We start from the raw sequence: 22,628 nt of genomic DNA on the forward strand, positions 1-22,628 counted from the left end.
CTTCGAAAGAAAACTTTCGAGTTGTTAAGATTTTGCACGTTAAAATCCTGCGCATGCGTGTAGTTGGTGTTGAAAAATAGAAAATGAACTAATGACCTGCTATCACGCGTCCTAGAAGCTGTTGTTTCTGTTGGATTGCGCTTCTATTCTGATTTTCTTTTCTCTTCACGTCAAATTATCAGCATTTAATGCATACATAGAGTATGCAAAATAATGTTAGAAGGTCTGTCTGTTTAGCCAGCTAATAGACCGATTAAAATGACTTTTTACGCATACCTACTGTGCGATAAAGTGTATGTAAGGACTCACTTGTTCTGTAAAAAAAAAAGTTTTACCAAATTCCATGTGAGCAAAGTCACAGAACATGTATAAATAAATTACTTATAATTAGTAAAGAAATTATTTATGTTGCCCCGTAAAACGTCTTGAATAAAATAGAAAATAAGTAAATATGCTCAGATATCGTTAAATGAGCGTACTAAAATAAATTTTCAATTATTCAAATGTATTAAATAATGCTTGATTATATTAAGTAAGCAAGTGAAAGTGTTTAGATTTAAATTAAGATCAGTGCCGTAATTTTGCGTAATAAATAAATGCCGTTAAATTATTATTCTTAAACTTTATGAAGTGGAACTAAGTGAAGATTATACTACTTATTTCTGTTGACAACAAATAACAACGATTTCGTGGCTGAAATAATCTTGTTTACAGTTTTTTTTAAATCATCTAATTCTTTCATTTTCGAGTTACTAGTTGTTAAACAGTATGAAAACGTTATGTTGTCAAGGTTATATGAATTCGCACTTAACTGTTTACGTTTACGAAAGTCTCTAACTTTTACGAATGCCGTATAATTTTGTACTTACAATATTGGTCTATTTAAATTTCTTTCTCTTTTTTAAGTTATTATTTTTTTCTTTTTTTTTTCCAGATAATATGGTATGGCATAGTGATCCTGGTTTTACTGGAAAAAGGAGTAAATGGACATGGAAGGCTAATTGAACCACCATCACGTGCATCCGCCTGGCGTTTTGGCTTCGACACTCCACACAACTATAATGACCACGAGTTATATTGTGGAGGGTTTACAAGACAGTGGAACAAGAATGGCGGAAAATGTGGGGTCTGCGGGGACGCCTGGGACTCGCCTAAGCCTCGACCCCACGAATTAGGAGGTAGATTTGGCAAAGGAGTCATCGTCCGACGTTACGCTCCGAGAGATGTTATCGTCATTAAGGTAGAATTGACAGCCAATCATCAAGGATTCTTTGAGTTTAGAGTATGTGACGACGCGAAAACAACAGAACAGGAATGTTTGGATAAAAGTGTCTTGCACTTAGAAGGAAGAGATGAAACGAGATACTATCCCCGTGAAGGAAATAAAGTTTATGAAATGAAATACCGATTACCTGATAATGTAGAATGTTCTCATTGTGTTTTGCAATGGAAGTATATCGCCGGAAATAATTGGGGCACATGTGCAAATGGAACGGGGGCAGTCGGTTGTGGGCCACAAGAAGAGTTCAGAGCGTGTGCTGATATAGCTATTGAAGATCGCTTCACCACTACAACTAAACGGCCAAGGCCAACATACGTTCCACCCAGCAGAAAGCCCCCAGTACCAATCCCAGAAGAATCTACTGGCAGTGCATGGTACGGCGTCCTCATCGCATTGCTCACTCTGTTCGCCGCGATTGTCGCGATGGCGGGAATATACCTGTACTACTACAGAGGTGGCATAAAAATAAAGAATCTCTTGAAGTCGAAGGTATCCCAACCTGCCCCAGTTCCTCCACCGAGACATAAAAGAACATCCCTCTCTAGAGAAACCCCACCAGAAATATCCGCCCCGAAAATTATATCAGATTCTGGATTCGAAACAGTAGATTTAAGATCGAAATAATTAAGGCTGAGAAGAACCCGCCACTGCCTTTTTAGTTGTAGACACTCGTAGATTTAGAATAGACGTTAGATATTAGAATAAGACTAAAAAGCGTGATTGATTGTGCTGTGTATTGATACGAATAATTTGAAACCACAAAAAAAAACATATTTATATAAATGTAACTTATTTATATTTATGACCTTATAAACAATGTTTAGTATATATATCTACATTTACAAAAATAAATCAGTATTTAGAATAATCGTTACGTTATCGTACTTACTTGGTAGTAAGTAAATGAAAAGTGGTTCAAAAATTCAGTGTCAATGTTCGGAGGAAATGAAGATGAAACCGAACCTTGTGTGCATTATATTTATGTGAAATTAAAGTTTAAAATAAACTTATCACCTTGTTTAATTCCTTATTTCAAACAAAAATAAAACAGATGTAATTAAAAACTGATTTGTCAGAGAAGTATTTTTATAGTAGAGTGTTAAACTAATAAGGATCACTAGCAATACCCGTGCGAATAATTCGCACTAAATAAGTAAAAAATTTACCGATGGTCAATCATATTGACGTTGCTTCAAAATTAAAGCAGTTATATACATAATTTTTAAAATTAATTTACAAAAACAAAAGCAATAATTTTTTTTTGTGACTGCCGGTAGAGCTAGCATTTATCTATGAAATGATATATAATTTATGTGGAGTAATTATGAGGGTTTTTCTAAAAAGGGAGGCAAACGTCTTAACCTTAGCGTATTTGAGGATAAAGAGCAACAAATATTTTTACGGCAATCGGCATCTACCAGTACTGCTTGCATTGTTAAAATAAATTAGTGTTTTAGACAACAAGACTAAAGTAAAAGTTACGAAACGTAACTCTCTCTCTTTCGATCTTCACTAACTTATATTTCCCTCTCAACTTCCGTTCGCCTTGCCTGATCACATTTTTCGTAACGATCTCGTCACGCATTCACCAGCTTACTCCCCAAGTCAAGCGTGCGTCATCACTTCAGCCTAATACACTTCATTGCTGGACATAGGCCTCCACAAGTTCGCGCCAAAAATGGCGTGAACTCGTGTGTTGCCCATAGTCACGACGCTGGGCAGGCGGGTTGGTGACCGCAGGGCTGTAAAACCTGAATATAAGACCGTGGTTTCTAGACTGTGATATATTTGTTCTTTCAATAACCAAATTTAATTGTCATCATATTAATACACTAACTAAGTTGATATTAGCGCCATTTCAGTCGAATTTTGAACTATAATTGCTACATTAATACCATACCCTTTGTCCACACCAGCGCGATTGTGGAAGATTTTTGAACCCCCCCCCCCTCTTCAAGCCTGCAAATATAATAATTTGTTAATAAAAAAAATACTAGTCTATAGATATTGATCTGCCCTTTACTTCTACCTCAGAATACAGAAAAAACTGTTCTGTATTCTGAGACTTCTACATAAGATTTTGAATTTGCCCTTTTCTAGTTCTCTCAGGAAAATAAATAAATAATTTAAATTTCATCCCCACTTTGAATAATTGTATCTCTTTTAACAAAACATTTCTGAAAATCTAATAAACGCAAAAAAATGCCCTTACGTCGATTCCAATTGCCCGCTAGTGAAACCTGAAAACTATTTATGCATTATAATTTTAAAAAATAAAACCGTGTTTTGGAAAATGAGCCTTTGATTTTTATCTCGGACTAGGAATCAGAATTAAGAATCCTTTGATTCTTAGTCCGAGTGAGAGTTAATACTCGCGTGTGTGTTGTTAAGTCGCGCAATCAAGAATATGAAGTACGTCGCTCTACTCTATACGAGTATACGCCTCTGCTCTTTTTTATAACGTTACACTCGTCATAAATTTCAATAAATCATAAAATTTTCGTATTTAATGAATTTGGAAGGGCACCCTCTGAAATTTCTGATATACAAAGACGGTGCACCAGGGCTGCCAGGTGCACAAAAGTGTGATCGTACGTCAACTAAAAAAAATCGTATGCCAAGGAAATTTTGAAATAAAAAGATCGTACAGCCCTTTAAGACTAAGTACTAATTTTTTATTATAAATTATCAAAATTCGTTTAGTTTTAGAAAATAAATGTAATAAAATTTTCTGTAGTCATATTTTTTAATAAAAGAATTTGTTGGGTTAAACTTCGTAAAATTTTCGTTTCATCTTAATTAATTGCTTAGCTAATAATTTGCACTTACGTGTATCATTGGATAAACTGTTTCTAAGTTTTGTTTTGATTAAATAAACTTCGCTGAATGCTCGTTCACAATCTGCACAGTAATGGGGAACACATAACAAATTTAAAGCAAATTGAGCCAGGGTTTTATAATTTTCAAATTGTTTTTTATTTCAAAATGTGTTTTTTTTCAAGTCGCAATTAATACCGAAAGAGAAAATATCTATATTATATATATTAGTTTTGTTAGAAAGCAAATAAATACAGCTCTTATACAGATCTAGGTACGCGTTAGGTAGTTGGGGTAGTTCTCCTAAATTCATGCGTGCCGGTGGATGACGTTTTTTTAATTATGAAATGCTTCCAGGTAATAGGAATTTAAAAATCGTAAATTTTGTGTATGATCTTGGTCTAGCGATCGTACATGAGTAAAAATGCAAAAAAATCGTATGAGTACGATTTAAATCGTACATCCGGCAGCCCTGCGGTACACCATTCTTCTGCACTCTATGGGCGCGTTCCACTAAGCGACTGCAACGACCGCAACGACTCTTCTATCGTTCCATCTAAGGTCCGTGGTTGTCGCGAGCCACGGCTCGACGTCATATATGACATGTTCACAACCACATCGCGCCCACTTCGCACGAGCGATTCCGACTTGCACTTGGCCGATTATCATACTATATAATTTATTATTTTTTTTTTAATAAAATTGCAGAAGCTTAAAAATTAACGTTATAAACATTGGGCTTTCGAAAAATAATAATAGCAAACGCTTCACCCTCAATTGCCTCCTGACTGATTGACTGCCTTCCATTAGGAAATTTTCCTCTATCGTAGGTTCTGAAACACAATATACAAGCACAAATGCCAATATCGTTGTTTTTTGTCTCACTTTATCGCGCGTAAAAAAAATAAGATTAAGAGAGATGGAGAAAATAAACTAGAGAGAAACAAAAAAAAACTAGAGAGAGGTAAAAAAAATAGTTAACTAATAAAAATTGGATTTGGAGGTCAAAATTAATAGTAAAGTAATTTAATAGAAGTTATTCCATATCCTAGATTTAACCGAAAAAATTAGGATTTACATAAATTTATAAGAACCAACAACTTTAACTTACTTCTGAGAACTAAGCGTACATTTCTAAAACAATATAATATTATAAACATTTTTGAATATCATATCAAAACTTGACCGTTCCAACGGGGATCGAACCTGCGTCTCCGACTGACCGTGTCGGCGCTCTAGCCACTTAAGCTATGGAACGATATACCCGCTAGATCGAAACTTTTGATATGATGATTTTATTTTTGGTTTAAGCGAACCGTGGCGCCGTCTATAGTGAGTTCTTTACAGAAACCCGTAACTATTCAAAGTTTCATATTACAATGAAAATCTTTAACAGGAGACGACACCATGCCATTTTTAATATGTACGATTTTATTTTTGTTTTACCCACACATGCACCACTGGATGAACTCACGCTGACTCTCGAAATTCATCGACCACACAATTCCACAGCCCCGTGCACTCCCGCGATGACAACTGGAGGCAGGAGAATTATCACGTCTGGGTTAAAAATATAATCTTCATGCTAGAGGGTAGGTTTCTAATAATGCGTACTCTGGTAATAGTACGGCTTCCACCGTAAATCTGTATTGTTGGGACCCCAGTGGGTAACCCACAAATTGTCTTGCCACGTGGTATAGTAACAGGCACCAACAGCATCGCCCGTGACCGCGACGCCAAGGACCCCAACAAAATCGCACCCTGACCTGGCCGAGGCTGAAGACAAAGGAAAAGGAAAGAACCGCACCCACCAGCGCCTAAATACCGTTGAGCCTACCCTACTCAGCGGACCCCCACTTATGGTTGATTACGCACAACCCTACGTCACAAGCAATACACGAAAATACGTGAGGATACGCGCCAATAACGACAACGCCTAGCAAATTATAACAGCAACTACACCGATAAACGAAATATAAGTTAAAAATTGAAATATATGTTACAACTTTATTTATTTTTTGTAGAATATTTAATAAGTCACATATATTTTTTAAATTTTATTTGCATGCTGTGCATAGTTGTTATAGAAATAAAAATTTATTAATTTCTTGTGTTATTTTAATAGCTGCCAAACAATAAAGAAATAAAACAAACACCATAATAGCTAATACAAATTAATGTTTTCTATAACCGGAGATCGAATCCGCAACCGCCAGCCCAAATATGACCTATCACCAAGCTTTGTCGCCATCGTTTTTCGTGCTTTTTCAGTTTCACTGCAGAGCAGCAGCACAGCAGGACAGCAATAATGCACCTAAAAGTACGAGTGACACGCACTGTTATTCTAAATTTTTTACTTATTAGAGTATATACTATACAATATATAGTAATTTTAATTTATAAAAGCAGATTCACACACAGTTTACAATGTATACAATGAGGGTCAGATCCAAGTTTACAGATTGCACTTCGGGGAGTGTACCCTGGAGCTGCACGAGCTCATACCCCCATCTCCTTTCTTCTCTCGGACTTACAGATGTACCGCAGGCTTTCATACCTACCTGATTGATATAACCTTCATACGCACAAAGCGCTTCGAATCATCTTTTTTAATGCGCACGGTCAATGAGTGGAATTCCCTGCCGGCGTCTGTATTTCCGAGTTCATACTACCCAAACATGCTTAAAACGTGAGTGGATAGGCTTCTACTGAGCTCGCTCGCTCCATCTTCGACCTCGTCTCTGCTCTAGAGCTAGACTGGGGTCAAGAGTAAGCCCATAATATAATTTAAAAAAAAAAGCTTTTAACAATGTCCACGCGCTCTATTCTTTCCCCCTCAATAATTATATTGAGAGGTACAAATTTGTATAAAGGTTTATCTATACTATTGGTTGATTTTTCTTTGAGGCAATCACAAGAAGCTTGGACTTTTTAGGGTTTAAGACCAGACAATTGGACTTACACCAACCTGTTATCGTCTGTAAGTCACTGTTAATTCTACCAATCGCTGAATTGCAATCAGATGTCAGGAAGGAATATTAGAGTTCTACAGTGTAACAGTGTTATTATCATATTGTGTTGTTGTTGTTGTCGATGGCGTTGCGGGCCTTTAGTGGAATACGTCCCAAAGCAAATGTCACTGTCACTTGTCAGTTTGCGATTTGTCTCCAATCATAGACAACCTCAAATTCCTCAAAACAAACGTGCTGCTAAATATATAATAAAAAGAATCCAAGAGGCTTTTATTTCGCGAAAAGGTATTTTATAAATGAAAAATGGCAGTACGGCCGCATCACATGCATGATGGTGGTATTGTGGAACGCAGATTACGTCCAATTTATGGTAACAGTTACATGTAACCTACGTGAATATTATGATTTTTTTAATTAAAAAAAACTGAAGGATGTATACCAATTGGTTTTCAGACTGGTTAGATAATGGAAATAATAAAAAGGCCTTACAAGAGGCGGAGAAAGTGCTTAAGAAAAGTCCTACCTTACAGGCCGCTAGGGCTCTGAAAGCTCTTGCGTTATATAGGTTAGGAAAGGGATCGGAGGCCCACGCTTTGCTCGATGCTCTCGCAGAGGAGAAGCCTAGCGATGATTCTACGTTGCAAGCAATGACGATATCCTATAGGGAATCTCAACAATGTAAGTCTGTCAACAGTCTAATAAGAAACTTTCAATTTATCAATCTAGTTTACCCAAGTTATTTTAAATAAGCGGTCAACATCCCGCGACGTACCATTTCTTTTCGATTCAAAAGGCATAATCATGCAGAATAACTGCCTATCAACTTTATCACTGACTCAAAATTTTGAAGTAATAAAATTTATTACACAGACTTGTAATGTAATTGACAAAGCAACAACTCATTCTGTTATTTAAAAGTAAAGAGAAGCAAAAACATAACTCAAACTTGGAAAAGGTTGTGCAGGTTAACTAATAATTAATAAACATACTCTTTGACAGTTCATAAGGTTTGTGCATTGTATGAGGAAGCTGTAAAAGCAGAGCCAACGAATGAAGAGCTATATACACATCTCTTCATGTCTTATGTAAGGGTCGGTGATTATCGGTCACAGCAGAGATCTGCAATGGCATTGTACAAATTTGCACCAAAAAACCCCTACTACTTCTGGGCTGTGATGAGTATTGTTTTACAAGTATGTTTTTTATAATAGCTTAATATGTATCTATATAAAAAAAAAAACTTTATAAAGAAAATGTAAGACATTTTTGAAAATATATCTGAAGCTAACGAAGTTATACTGATAACTGAGGTAGGGCACAGTAAGAATTTCCTGCTCAAAATATGGAGCAGCCCGACTAGGATAGTACCTCGACCTTACAGAAGATCACAGCTAAACAGTAATGTTCCTGTTGGTGAGTAAGGTGACCAGAGCTCCTGAGGGGGAGGATTAGGGATTGGGTTGGCAACGTGCTTGCAATGCTTCTGGTGTTGCAGGTGTCTCTAAACTACGGTAATCGCTTACCATCAGGTGAGCTGTACATTGTTTGCTAACCTAGTTGTAAAAAAAAACAAAAATCTGTAACTATTCAAAGTTTCATATTACAATGAAAACTTTTGACAGGAGACGACACACGGTCGCTTAAAACCGAATATAAAATCATCATATCAAAAGTTTCGATCCAGCAGGTACATCGTTCCATAATTGACTAGAGCACCGACACGGTCAGTCGGAGATGCAGGTTCGATCCCCGCTGAAACAGTCGATTTAAAATATGATATTAAAAAATGTTTAGAATTTCCTAATGTGTGGGTAACACAAAAAAAAACGTGCAAATTAAAAATAAAAAGTTGACAATAATTATGAAAATTCTGCCTTAAATCATATAAATACTAACATTATGAATGAAATTACTATTTATTTTGTATCAGACATGAACTATTGTTTCCTGATAAGATTGAAATCAGTTATAAAATTATTGTTATCAGTTTCCATGGAATGCTAGAATAACTATTGTTAAAAGGGGACTAATAAAAATGTTAAAAGAATATTTTCAGGCTAAAACCACTGATGATCCGACAAAGAAAGGTATTCTATTGTCCTTAGCTCAGAGAATGGTAGACAATTTTATATCGGAAAACAAAATGGAGGCTGAGCAAGAAGCTAGATTATACATCATGATTTTAGAATTGCAGGAGAAATGGAAAGACATACTTAACTTTATCGAAGGGCCTTTGTACTCTCAGTTAGTACCGAGATCCACTGCTCAGGCTAGCATACCATATTTAAAGAAACTTGGCCATTGGAGACGACTAAATTTACTTTGTAAAGATTTGCTATGGGACAACCAAGACCGTTGGGATTATTACCTGCCTTATTTTGATTCTGTCTTCCATTTAATGAGCAATACTGAAGCTGATGTGGAAAGTGGTGCTGACGATTCCGCTGAAAAGTGCCATGAGTTTATTTGTCAGCTGGTGGAGAGTATGTCCTCTGGCAGGATTTTGAGGGGACCGTATTTAGCTAGATTAGAACTTTGGAAACGGTTGTCGGTTGATGGAGATCCTACAGCACTACTTGGTAGTGGGGTAGCTCTATGTATTCAGTATTTAAGAGTATTTGCACATAAACCATGTGCGGTGCCTGACTTGAAACCATATTTAGCAATGATACCTCAGAAAGAGAGGGAGGATCGGTGTAGAGACTTTTTGACGTGTTTGGGTTTCGATGAGAATAGTCAACCTGAATCGGTAAGAATTATTACTATAAAATATTTAGAACTATAAAAAAGTATGAGACAACATATACAATATCTAATGTATAGTAGATTAAATAAAGCCTTTGTTGATCAACTCAATTCAAATTTTTGTAGCATGACTACTCTTCTTTTGTCCTCAATAATAGACAAATCAATTTATTGACACACAAACAATTGGCTCCCCTTTCTCTTATACAATTACTTTAATAACTAATAATTTGTTCTCCAGCAAGACGATATACAACGCCACATATCCTGTCTCTGTGCGTGGCGGCTCACATCCCCTTTGTGCACAGCGGATGAGTATCTAAGCATAGCAACGACATTAAGACGTCAATACTTACGCTGTGTGAGTCAGAAACTTATAAACGCCACGCCTACTGAGTTCTGTGTGGCTGATGGTTATGGGACACTAGCTGCACATCACCATTTCTATGCTGGTAAATTTTTAAGATTGTTAAGTATCATAAAAGCAAATATTGAGATGTTCATCTATACTAATATTATTATTTTTTTAATTTATTTCATTTGGACAAACAGTAGTTGCTACATTACAATTTTCACATAAAAACTATAGGTACTACAATTAAGCTTAAATGCGCAACATTTTAAGTTGTCACAACATGCACAAATTATAAAGCTGAAGAGTTTGTTTGCTTGAACGCGCTAATCTTAGGAACTACTGGTCGATTTGAAAAATTCTTTCAGTGTTAGGTAGCCTATTTATCAAGGAAGGCTATATATAGGCTATATAGATAATGAATGTTTCAAAATCGGGTTTTTTTACCTTTGAGAGCTTCCCATGCGTGCGCTGCGTAAACAGTTTTCGCAAATATGTATTACAGAATTGTTTCCCTTTAAAAGTTCCACGATGAAGTCACGGGCAGAAGCCAGTAAGTAATGAAGTTAACGAGTGGTAAGCAAAGTTGGGAAAAACAAAATATTTTTTAATAGAAACTGAATTAAAATGTGGGATAACAAAATATTCTGCCTACTTATTTTATGTTACACATTCATTATGATGAATTTTCAATAACTTAGCCTCCATGCAAACAAACATTCACAATATAATCATAAATACATTTAGGTAATAAGTATGAATTATTACATACATAAAAAATGAATTTTGTATAATTACTAGAATTTGAAATACAAAACACAAATTGTATACATTATATTGATTGTTATTTATTAAGGAATGTTATTTTTCAGCGGTTCAACAACAGAATGCCTCACCTATAGTAGAAGCACTATGTTTACTAGAATTAGTATTGCATAATTCACCGGCTAATTTCCATGCCAAGCTGTTATTGATCTCCCTTTATCATTTACTAGGTAAGTTAAATAATACCACAATGTTTAAATACCACATCTTGCAAAGAATTTTCAATTAAGTAGTATAATTTTAAAATAAAATGGACAATTAGTGTTAAGATTGGTTATGTGCACGTGTGTGCACTGGGCACAGCAGGAAATATCCTGCTCAGGATCTGGAGAGAAAACAGCTAAATAATAATGCTTTCAAGCAGTATTGTCTTCTTGTGGTGAGTGCCTTATTCAGAGCCCTTTACCAAAGCTCTTGGGTGGGCAATGCGCTTGGGATGCTTCTGGTGTTTCAAAATTCTATAGGCTACGGTAATCGCTTACCATGACGTGAGCCGTACGCTAAGACTCAAACTGTTTGCCGAACTTTATATATATAAAAAAAAATTGATATGCTTCTGGTGTCACAGAGAGGTTTACCATCGTATGAGCCGTAAGTTTGTTTGCCGACCATGTAATATAAAAAAAGAATTTTTAAGATTTACATTTTTCTATTTTGGACTACAGTTGTACGTTCGGTGTGTATTCCAGGCAACGCGGCGGGCGCGGAGTCCGTGTACCGGCGGCTGGAGGCCAAGCACGTGCAGCTGGTGTCGCTGGGCTGGCTGCACGCCGCGCGCCTGCCGCCCGCCCTGGCGCCCGCGCGCGCGCTGCGGCTGCTGGCCGACACGCACGCCTTCCACCGCCACCACGCCAAGGACGTGCGTACCCCTTGCTCACTGTCTGTTGCTGGCTGCACGCCGCCCTGCCGCCCGCCCTGGCGCCCGCGCGCGCGCTGCGGCTGCTGGCCGACACGCACGCCTTCCACCGCCACCACGCCAAGGACGTGCGTACCCCTTGCTCACTGTCTGTTGCTGGCTGCACGCCGCCCTGCCGCCCGCCCTGGCGCCCGCGCGCGCGCTGCGGCTGCTGGCCGACACGCACGCCTTCCACCGCCACCACGCCAAGGACGTGCGTACCCCTTGCTCACTGTCTGTTGCTGGCTGCACGCCGCCCTGCCGCCCGCCCTGGCGCCCGCGCGCGCGCTGCGGCTGCTGGCCGACACGCACGCCTTCCACCGCCACCACGCCAAGGACGTGCGTACCCCTTGCTCACTGTCTGTTGCTGGCTGCACGCCGCCCTGCCGCCCGCCCTGGCGCCCGCGCGCGCGCTGCGGCTGCTGGCCGACACGCACGCCTTCCACCGCCACCACGCCAAGGACGTGCGTACCCCTTGCTCACTGTCTGTTGCTGGCTGCACGCCGCCCTGCCGCCCGCCCTGGCGCCCGCGCGCGCGCTGCGGCTGCTGGCCGACACGCACGCCTTCCACCGCCACCACGCCAAGGACGTGCGTACCCCTTGCTCACTGTCTGTTGCTGGCTGCACGCCGCCCTGCCGCCCGCCCTGGCGCCCGCGCGCGCGCTGCGGCTGCTGGCCGACACGCACGCCTTCCACCGCCACCACGCCAAGGACGTGCGTACCCCTTGCTCACTGTCTGTTGCTGGCTGCACGCCGCCCTGCCGCCCGCCCTGGCGCCCGCGCGCGCGCTGCGGCTGCTGGCCGACACGCACGCCTTCCACCGCCACCACGCCAAGGACGTGCGTACCCCTTGCTCACTGTCTGTTGCTGGCTGCACGCCGCCCTGCCGCCCGCCCTGGCGCCCGCGCGCGCGCTGCGGCTGCTGGCCGACACGCACGCCTTCCACCGCCACCACGCCAAGGACGTGCGTACCCCTTGCTCACTGTCTGTTGCTGGCTGCACGCCGCCCTGCCGCCCGCCCTGACGCCCGCGCGCGCGCTGCGGCTGCTGGCCGACACGCACGCCTTCCACCGCCACCACGCCAAGGACGTGCGTACCCCTTGCTCACTGTCTGTTGCTGGCTGCACGCCGCCCTGCCGCCCGCCCTGGCGCCCGCGCGCGCGCTGCGGCTGCTGGCCGACACGCACGCCTTCCACCGCCACCACGCCAAGGACGTGCGTACCCCTTGCTCACTGTCTGTTGCTGGCTGCACGCCGCCCTGCCGCCCGCCCTGGCGCCCGCGCGCGCGCTGCGGCTGCTGGCCGACACGCACGCCTTCCACCGCCACCACGCCAAGGACGTGCGTACCCCTTGCTCACTGTCTGTTGCTGGCTGCACGCCGCCCTGCCGCCCGCCCTGGCGCCCGCGCGCGCGCTGCGGCTGCTGGCCGACACGCACGCCTTCCACCGCCACCACGCCAAGGACGTGCGTACCCCTTGCTCACTGTCTGTTGCTGGCTGCACGCCGCCCTGCCGCCCGCCCTGGCGCCCGCGCGCGCGCTGCGGCTGCTGGCCGACACGCACGCCTTCCACCGCCACCACGCCAAGGACGTGCGTACCCCTTGCTCACTGTCTGTTGCTGGCTGCACGCCGCCCTGCCGCCCGCCCTGGCGCCCGCGCGCGCGCTGCGGCTGCTGGCCGACACGCACGCCTTCCACCGCCACCACGCCAAGGACGTGCGTACCCCTTGCTCACTGTCTGTTGCTGGCTGCACGCCGCCCTGCCGCCCGCCCTGGCGCCCGCGCGCGCGCTGCGGCTGCTGGCCGACACGCACGCCTTCCACCGCCACCACGCCAAGGACGTGCGTACCCCTTGCTCACTGTCTGTTGCTGGCTGCACGCCGCCCTGCCGCCCGCCCTGGCGCCCGCGCGCGCGCTGCGGCTGCTGGCCGACACGCACGCCTTCCACCGCCACCACGCCAAGGACGTGCGTACCCCTTGCTCACTGTCTGTTGCTGGCTGCACGCCGCCCTGCCGCCCGCCCTGGCGCCCGCGCGCGCGCTGCGGCTGCTGGCCGACACGCACGCCTTCCACCGCCACCACGCCAAGGACGTGCGTACCCCTTGCTCACTGTCTGTTGCTGGCTGCACGCCGCCCTGCCGCCCGCCCTGGCGCCCGCGCGCGCGCTGCGGCTGCTGGCCGACACGCACGTCTTCCACCGCCACCACGCCAAGGACGTGCGTACCCCTTGCTCACTGTCTGTTGCTGGCTGCACGCCGCCCTGCCGCCCGCCCTGGCGCCCGCGCGCGCGCTGCGGCTGCTGGCCGACACGCACGCCTTCCACCGCCACCACGCCAAGGACGTGCGTACCCCTTGCTCACTGTCTGTTGCTGGCTGCACGCCGCCCTGCCGCCCGCCCTGGCGCCCGCGCGCGCGCTGCGGCTGCTGGCCGACACGCACGCCTTCCACCGCCACCACGCCAAGGACGTGCGTACCCCTTGCTCACTGTCTGTTGCTGGCTGCACGCCGCCCTGCCGCCCGCCCTGGCGCCCGCGCGCGCGCTGCGGCTGCTGGCCGACACGCACGCCTTCCACCGCCACCACGCCAAGGACGTGCGTACCCCTTGCTCACTGTCTGTTGCTGGCTGCACTGGCACTTCGCCTTCTGTGGGGTACTCCTCCAGTTTAGACGCTGGAGACTTTGAGCGGGATATATCCTGCTCGAAATGTAAAACTAAAAATACATCTTTAGTAAAATATTGTATAAATTAGATCTAACTGTACAATAATAGACCGGTAAACACCATGCGGGGCAAGCATGATTAATGATTTTTGAAAATGATAATGATGAAATGATAGTGATATTATTTCTCTGTTAACGTCGTGCGCAGAGCATGGAACACCTGACGTACGCGTACAAGTACGGCACGTTTGAAAAGCTAGTGGAGCTGGGGGCGTGGGGGGCGCGTCTTGAGGCGTGCGCGTGGTGCGCGCTAGCGGCGAGGGAGCGCGCGCTGTTGCCGCTGCTGGCCGGCCCGCCCGCGCCGCTGCACGCGCCGCCGCGACTGCCGAGCCCGCCCGCGTGAGTCACACACACGCGAGCGCACTAACACACACCACACACACACGTACTGTTGCCGCTGCTGGCCGGCCCGCCCGCGCCGCTGCACGCGCCGCCGCGACTGCCGAGCCCGCCCGCGTGAGTCACACACACGCGAGCGCACTAACACACACCACACACACACGTACTGTTGCCGCTGCTGGCCGGCCCGCCCGCGCCGCTGCACGCGCCGCCGCGACTGCCGAGCCCGCCCGCGTGAGTCACACACACGCGAGCGCACTAACACACACCATACACACACGTACTGTTGCCGCTGCTGGCCGGCCCGCATGGTCGGCACACACAGTACACATACGCACAAACACACGCACACACCATACACTACAACACATACACGGACACACCATACGCACACGTACTGTATACACCCCGGATACATCTTTTAATTTCAAGAATTCATAATTATTTTGAATAATTTATCAAAAAATATATTTTTTGATTTTCCGGTGTTGTTCAGAGATAACCGCGATCTCAACGCCATTGTGAGCTGGGAACCGCCGCAATGCGTCGACCCCGAGCTCAAAGCGCGTACCTTCGAACAAGACGTCGCTTACTTGCGCCTTAAGGACGGACTCGTTTCGGCTATAGGTAATAACAAATCTTATGTGCTATGCTTTATTATTTTTGTTTGTGCTTTATTATAGTGCAGTGGTTCTTAACTTTTTACAGATGAGTGAACCATTTGTCAAAATTATATTTTACTATGGAGTTATGCATCACCAACTGTTGTGGGGGAAAATATGATGTACTCATTTATTCCATAATAGTAGCTGTACTTATTTATATATAGCCTACTGAGACTCACACACTCTGCACCTTGTTTTCGCGGACTACTTCGGGTACTTCCAAAGTACCAATAGTCTGCGGACAACGAGTTAAGAACCACTGTTTCATAGGTACAGCAAACATATATTTTGTATACTTAATTACTTAAAAGTAATTCTTATAGCGTTTGATTTTATTCTATTGTATTTTGTCTATATACAATTTTGTCTATAATTATGTGTCCAGCACTGTGCATAGAGTGCTCGGACGGTCGCAGCACTGAACAAAAGCGCGCTCAGCTGGAGGAGTTAGCGGCGTGTACCGAGGCCTTCGGCGGAGCCATGGACAAGTGTCGCGAGCGCTTCGCCGGCAAACAGCGCCTCAGCATATCCGCACCACTGCCTGCGAGGATCATCGGTAAACTACTACTAATAATATCTATGGTTTTTTTTTTTTTTATTTATTGAGAGAGCTAGATTCGAGTCCTTCACTCTAAACTACACATTTATATGTATTAAAATTTATGGTTTTATGCCATCAGTGTTGCCAGCAAAAAATATTGTCTCATCATTACAGCATATACAGTCCACTGCTGGACATAGGCCTCCACAAGTTTACGCCAAAAATAACGTGAACTCATGTGTTTTGCCCATAGTCACCACGCTGGGCAGGCGGGTTAGTGACCGCAGTACTGGCTTTGTCGCACCGAAGACGCTGCTGCCCGTCTTCGGCCTGTGTATTTCAAAGCCAGCAGTTGGATGGTTATCCCGCCATCGGTCGGCTTCTTAAGTTCCAAGGTGGTAGTGGAACCTTGTTATCCCTTAGTCGCCTTTTACGACACCCACGGGAAGAGAAGGGGTGGCTAAATTCTTTAGTGCCGTAGCCACACAGCACATAATATTGTCTATGGTTTTAATATCACCAGTGTGGCCTGTTAAAATAATTTGAAAGAAAAGTGTAATTCTCTATCGGTTTTGTTTTATGCAGACGCTATCATTACGCTTCAGCCTGTAATATTCCACTGCTGGGCATAGGCCTCTTTCCCCGTGTAGGAGAAGGATCATAGTTTAATCCACCTCGCTGTTCCAATGCGGGTTGGCAGATATATTCTTTACTATAAGTAACGATCTCTATCAGGTATACATGATAACTACCAGGACGACGGCTTAACGTGCGCTTCGAGGCACGGTGGAGAGACCCACAAGGACTACACAAATACCCAGACCACGGCAAACATCTGTATGGCCAATACAAATGTTTGTCATGTGCGGGGATCAAACCCGCAACCGCCAGCACAACAGCCACAAACCAGTGCTGTGACCGTTGCGCCAACGCGTCGTCAACCTTTCATTACGATTAATGAAATAAGAACGAATAAATTATTATTATTATTGTAGCGTTCGTAAGCTCAGAGGTGCCGTACCGGGAGTTGTACACGAGCGCACTGCGTACGGTGGGCGCCCTGTGTGGCGCTGGAGGGGCGGGAGGGGCGGCGGGGCGCGAGCACGGGGCGGCGCTCCGGGGGCACCTCGCTGCGTCCCTGAGGGCGCTGCCCCCGGCGCCCTCCTCACCCTGGCAGCTGCGAGACGCGTTCGAGGCCTACTCAAACTACCTCGAGGTACTACAGCGACACCACTAGTCTATATAAACTGACCTCTGTGCACTAATAACGTTTATACGACGCGTTTGTTGTATGCATGACGTGGCTGTGTGCAGACACTTGCTCACAAGGACTCCGAAATAAATGAGAGTAATAATGATGTACCTTAGATGTAACTGTCTAATTGTCATCTCCAGTCAAATGAGGGGTATAGTATCAAAAACTGCAAAGTCCATTTTTTTAGAGTAGCCACATTTTTATACATATACTAACTTCAGATCTTTTCCTACTAATTCGTTCTTACCGATCAAAGCAACATCAGCTTTATCCAATAGAAATTAGAGGTCAAAGAATGAAGAATGTTTGGTAGTATGAGGAACGTGGTGATTGAATTCCTCGTCCGCCATCGAAAAGGGAGGATCCTCCGGCCAGACGGGTGTTGTGTCTGGCGGGCTACTGCGCCCCGACGGTTGTTGTCGGGATCTTGTATATATACTTAATCACTTTGAAAACTCTGATAGCGCGATGTAGCATACGTCAGTTTTCTCTCATTACGTAGTTATGTAGTCGTTCGTATTTCGCGCGATAGATGTCGCCACATCACTCCCCTCCGAGACCGGAGGTCGATAGTAGGTTAAGTCGTCCATTCATCTTGTGATGCTTGCCGGGCCAGTGGAATGTTCCAGTGAGTCGGAACCAGATGCCGCATAGTTCACGGTGAGTCGGAACTGTCTGCGGTGATGCTGCATATGCTCCAGTGAGTCGGAGTGGTGCAGTGCTGCGTAGTGGCTGCTGCTGCGTCGACCAGGAGAGAAGTTCGTCTCTGCTTGCTGACCGGCCGAAGTGCAGTGTGCTGTGCCAAAGTCGCTGAGAAGGCTGTGGGTGATGACCAGGAATGCGCGTCCGCTGCATGCTGGTGGTCAGGATACCCGTAGTAGCCGTAGATGCTGGCTGGCTGAAGCCGTAGATGCTGGATGCTTCTTGCTGCTCGAAAGCTTGAGGAAGTGATGATGACGATGACGGTTGCGCCGATGTTCATGCTCGGGGTCAAGTGATGATGACGTCATGATGACGTAGCTTGCGAAGGCTGCGCTGATGTTCATGCTCGGGGTCACCAGTTTGGTAGTATGAGGAACGTGGTGATTGAATTCCTCGTCCGCCATCGAAAAGGGAGGATCCTCCGGCCAGACGGGTGTTGTGTCTGGCGGGCTACTGCGCCCCGACGGTTGTTGTCGGGATCTTGTATATATACTTAATCACTTTGAAAACTCTGATAGCGCGATGTAGCATACGTCAGTTTTCTCTCATTACGTAGTTATGTAGTCGTTCGTATTTCGCGCGATAGATGTCGCCACAAATGCAACAAAAACAGCAATGTCCTAATGCGGTTAAATCAAAAACAGCATTGTCCATTCGGCCAATGAGAGGCCGGCGTGTTATGCCTAAACAGTATGGCGGGTGCAAACGCAGAGAGTAATACGGTGTGACTTTTGTACCCAATAAAACAACTTTTAGAAATAGTAAATAATTGTATTTTGTTGTTAGACTATGCAATTGTTAATTATGGATAACTCGCCAATAGTTGTCGATAATAACAAATCTAGAAAACGAATCAGAGATCCCACAAAATGGAAAAGAAATTTGGAGAAATTGGAGCAGTTAGTTTAGTTTCATTTACTAATTTTGATCCTTTAACCCTGGGAAATATTATTATACCTAAAATTATTGTTTATATATATTTTATTTTTAAATAAATCTAGATATTTTATAATATTTATGTGTATGTATGTAATTATATATAAGAAGTAGTACAATGCTGCTTTGCAGCCGAATTGGGCTTGCACGACCGGGGTGGTACTTCTCGCTCACATAATACCGGCGTAAAGTGACAGCTATGCTGTCGCGTTTCGTACGGTTTGTGAGTTTCCGGTGACCTATTAGAAGATGAGGAGTGAAGGTAGGCAACGTATTTACATAACCAGAGGTTATGTAAATACGTTGCCTACCTTCCACATTGTCCTATTATGATAAGCTCATACCTCAAAATATAGATAGCGGAAGATGCGAACTACATGAAGAAGAAGACGAAGAAGCATCTTGTCAAGAAAATTTTGATCTACCTGATGTTCGAATTTGATTAAATAATCGCAATACAGTTATTTCCTTTCTAGATCCTTTATTACTTATTTCCAAAGAAAATCGCTTGACGTTCTATTCTTTTTTTTATAAAATTTAAATTGATAAATTAGTAAAAGTTTTTGTTTAACAATAAATTACATCATACTTAATATTTTTATTTATATCAATTTGAACATGCCAATTGCCCCTTCATATTCGTGTAATTTATAGATACTTATGTATTTTTTTTAAAAAATTCTTTAAGTATCAAACTATCTATAGAAGTTGCACTATACTAAAATAGTATAATCAATATCAGCAATGTCCAACAAAGTTTAATTCAAAACCTGCATTGTCCTCAGATTAGTTTCAAAAAACGCAAAGTCCATTGGTTTTTAGTGTTTTATTTATATTTAGGACAATAAATACGTTGTTTTATAATAATTATGACTTGTATTGTTACTGTTTGGTTTATTATTTAATAAATTTGTAAAGTCTACTTTATGATGAAGGGAGGAAAACGTTTATTTCATTTTATTTAAAATCATTAACATTGGACTTAGCTGTTTTTGAAACTATACCCCTCAAATGTATGTCATGTTTACTAAATTCTATGCTGAAACATTTTCCATTTTAAACCCTAAAAATTCCATCATCTTTGATAAATTAAATTCCTATCATTTTTCATTCATAAATGAATATATTTATGAGTTCACGATTTACAATATTAAAACAATTCTTTTGTTAATACAGTTTATAGGTGTTATCACATTCTTGCTGGGTGTTTGCAACGAGCTCACCGCTCCAGCCAACACGAAAAAATCGAAAAAGAAAGCGAATCAATCACCAGACCAAATACTGACTGCGGAACTGTTGAGCCAGATAAATGATGATGTGCAGGACATCATAGCCCATTTAGAAGAAGTCTTCGACAAGTGGCCCACGTATGACTACAACACCGCCGCAATAGAAGATGAGTTCGCAAAATTAGACATCAACGATAAATATCAGTGCCCCGTTGAGGAAAAACTTAAGAACGGACTCCAGGACATACTTACTGATGTGAAAAATATTTTAAAGAAGAAATCGAAATATTTAAAAACATTGCAATAAAGTGGCCTTCCATTACGTGTATATGCATAATGAATTTTACTTTTTTCAACATACATATCTTGTAAATAATCCTAGCATTGGTCTCTCAACCTGCCTCATGTAGGTACATACACTTTAACTGCTAGTCTACGTTGTTTATTGTTTTATAACGTCATCGAAATATTGATAAGCCATTATTTTGCATTTCGTTTGAATAAACTTATTTATGTACATTTATAAATAGTTTGATAATATAGGTACTTATACAATGATAATAAAAGCGATACGTTTACAACTCGGCGTGTATCATTTATTTGTAAACTGTGATGACCTTTAAAAATGTGAGTTTAGTTTTTCTTTGAGTGTTAATTCAAACGCGTAAATTTATATAGATTATTAGTTTTCACATCTTACTTTTCAATGAAATAAATAGCAGTCTTCAAAATATTGTTTATATTTTATTTATTATTAATTTTGGACTACCCTTTTAGTATCATATATATGTGCGTATGTGTACGTACGTTATGTATTTTACGTACATAAGTTTGTTCAAACAAAAATATTTATTGAGGTTTATATTTAAAAAAAAAATGGTGTTGCCCGCAGATTAGTTTGCGTGGAAATTATTATATTTAAAAAGAGGTCCTGTGGTAGTACCAAATTTAAAATATAACATTAATTTAGGACAAACTAATCGTTTACAATATTTATCGTTCGACTTTCGTGCTCTAGAACTACCAGATATTTTAGAGCTTGTTCTCGATCCTTCTTTTATAAGCATAGATCAGAGGTTCCCAAACTTATTTTGTCTACTGCCCACTTTGAGAATAAATCATTTTATAGTGCCCCCATTTTTCCAACAACTTAAAAACCACTATAACTTCAAATTAAATTAATTATTACGAGCTATATTAGCGGAGATTAAACATTAACTCTAAATGAGACTATTACTATAACCCGCAAGAGTTAACTTGAGACCTGGGCGTAGTAGGTAGTACACAGCGACGCTCAGGTCTCAGTTAACTCTTACGGGCTACACCTGCCAATGAGAGTGATTATTGAAACGCAACTATATAGTATTTAGACAGAGTATCATTTATTCAAAATAAACAAACATAATCGATTCTAATATAAAAACTAATGTGAAGGATGATTTAAATCGCCCGCCAAGCCTCTACAACACGCCACAATTTTTTTTCTCGGTCTCTTACCGCCCTTAGGGCCTGCAGCACCCACAAGGGGGCGTTATCGCCCACTTTGGGAAAGGCTGGTATAGATGGTAAGCATTTTGACACATATAATTTACACACACACACACACATCATGTAAGTCACTTTCGTAAGCGGCTTCAATGGCTACCTATCCGCCATCGTAGAAATTTTAGAATACTTTGTTTCCTTTTTAAGACTCTTTAACCCTCGTTCTCATTCGTATCTACGGGACCGCTTTTCTTTCTCTCACGATGATGATTCTCCGTGCAGATCTTTTAAACGTTCTCTTCTTCAGATACCGTAGCGATTTTTATTCTTACTCTTTTACTGTACATTCCGTTAGACTTTGGAATTCCCTACAATATGAAATTCGCGATTGCAAAACACTATCGCTATTTAAGAAAAGAGTGAGAAAATTCTACCTTGATAAATCCTAGTCTAAAATCAATTTAATTAAGTGTCCTTATGCGTATTGGAATCTATTATCGTATGTATTATATTATGTATCGTATATGTGTATGCGTGTATGTATAAATATCGTATTATTTGTATCTACGTGTGTATACATTATTATGTATGTGTACATTTATATATTGTATAATTATGTATTTATTATATATTATATTTTTATTCTCAATACTAGCGACCCGCCCCGATTTCGCACGGGTGCAATGCTTTTACTAAATATACTACAGAATGTAATAATTAATTAATGTTATTTATTTATAGTGTGAAGCTAGCTTATAGGATGGTTATTAACATAATAACAACAACATTCAAATATGCGTCGTTAGATTACACGTTGTTACAGAGTGCATTGAAGAAATAAAGGTTCACTGCTCGTTCCCGGTAGGTGA

At 42.6% G+C, this 22,628-nt stretch overlaps 2 protein-coding genes across 2 annotated transcripts; both read left to right on the top strand.

Annotated features, from left to right (window-relative positions):
- Nucleotides 1-258: 258 nt before the first annotated feature.
- LOC123663264 lies at nt 259-2,292 on the top strand. The gene is made up of 2 exons (XM_045597953.1): nt 259-297; nt 935-2,292. Exons 1-2 carry the CDS (start codon nt 259-261, stop codon nt 1,904-1,906), a joined length of 1,011 nt encoding a protein of 336 aa, XP_045453909.1. The 3' UTR covers nt 1,907-2,292.
- Nucleotides 2,293-7,249: 4,957 nt separating this feature from the next.
- Nucleotides 7,250-21,005, top strand: LOC123663175 (phagocyte signaling-impaired protein). Its single transcript, XM_045597871.1, has 12 exons — nt 7,250-7,441; nt 7,525-7,749; nt 8,071-8,264; nt 9,128-9,820; nt 10,058-10,268; nt 11,041-11,163; nt 11,683-11,852; nt 14,756-14,946; nt 15,443-15,573; nt 15,997-16,167; nt 17,148-17,368; nt 20,222-21,005. The coding sequence occupies exons 1-12, from the start codon at nt 7,375-7,377 to the stop codon at nt 20,579-20,581; spliced, it is 2,757 nt and encodes a 918-aa protein (XP_045453827.1). The 5' UTR covers nt 7,250-7,374; the 3' UTR covers nt 20,582-21,005.
- The last annotated feature ends 1,623 nt before the right edge of the window (nt 21,006-22,628 follow it).

Source organism: Melitaea cinxia, chromosome 20 (genome assembly GCF_905220565.1).
Source record: "Melitaea cinxia chromosome 20, ilMelCinx1.1, whole genome shotgun sequence".
NCBI lineage: Eukaryota > Metazoa > Arthropoda > Insecta > Lepidoptera > Nymphalidae > Melitaea > Melitaea cinxia.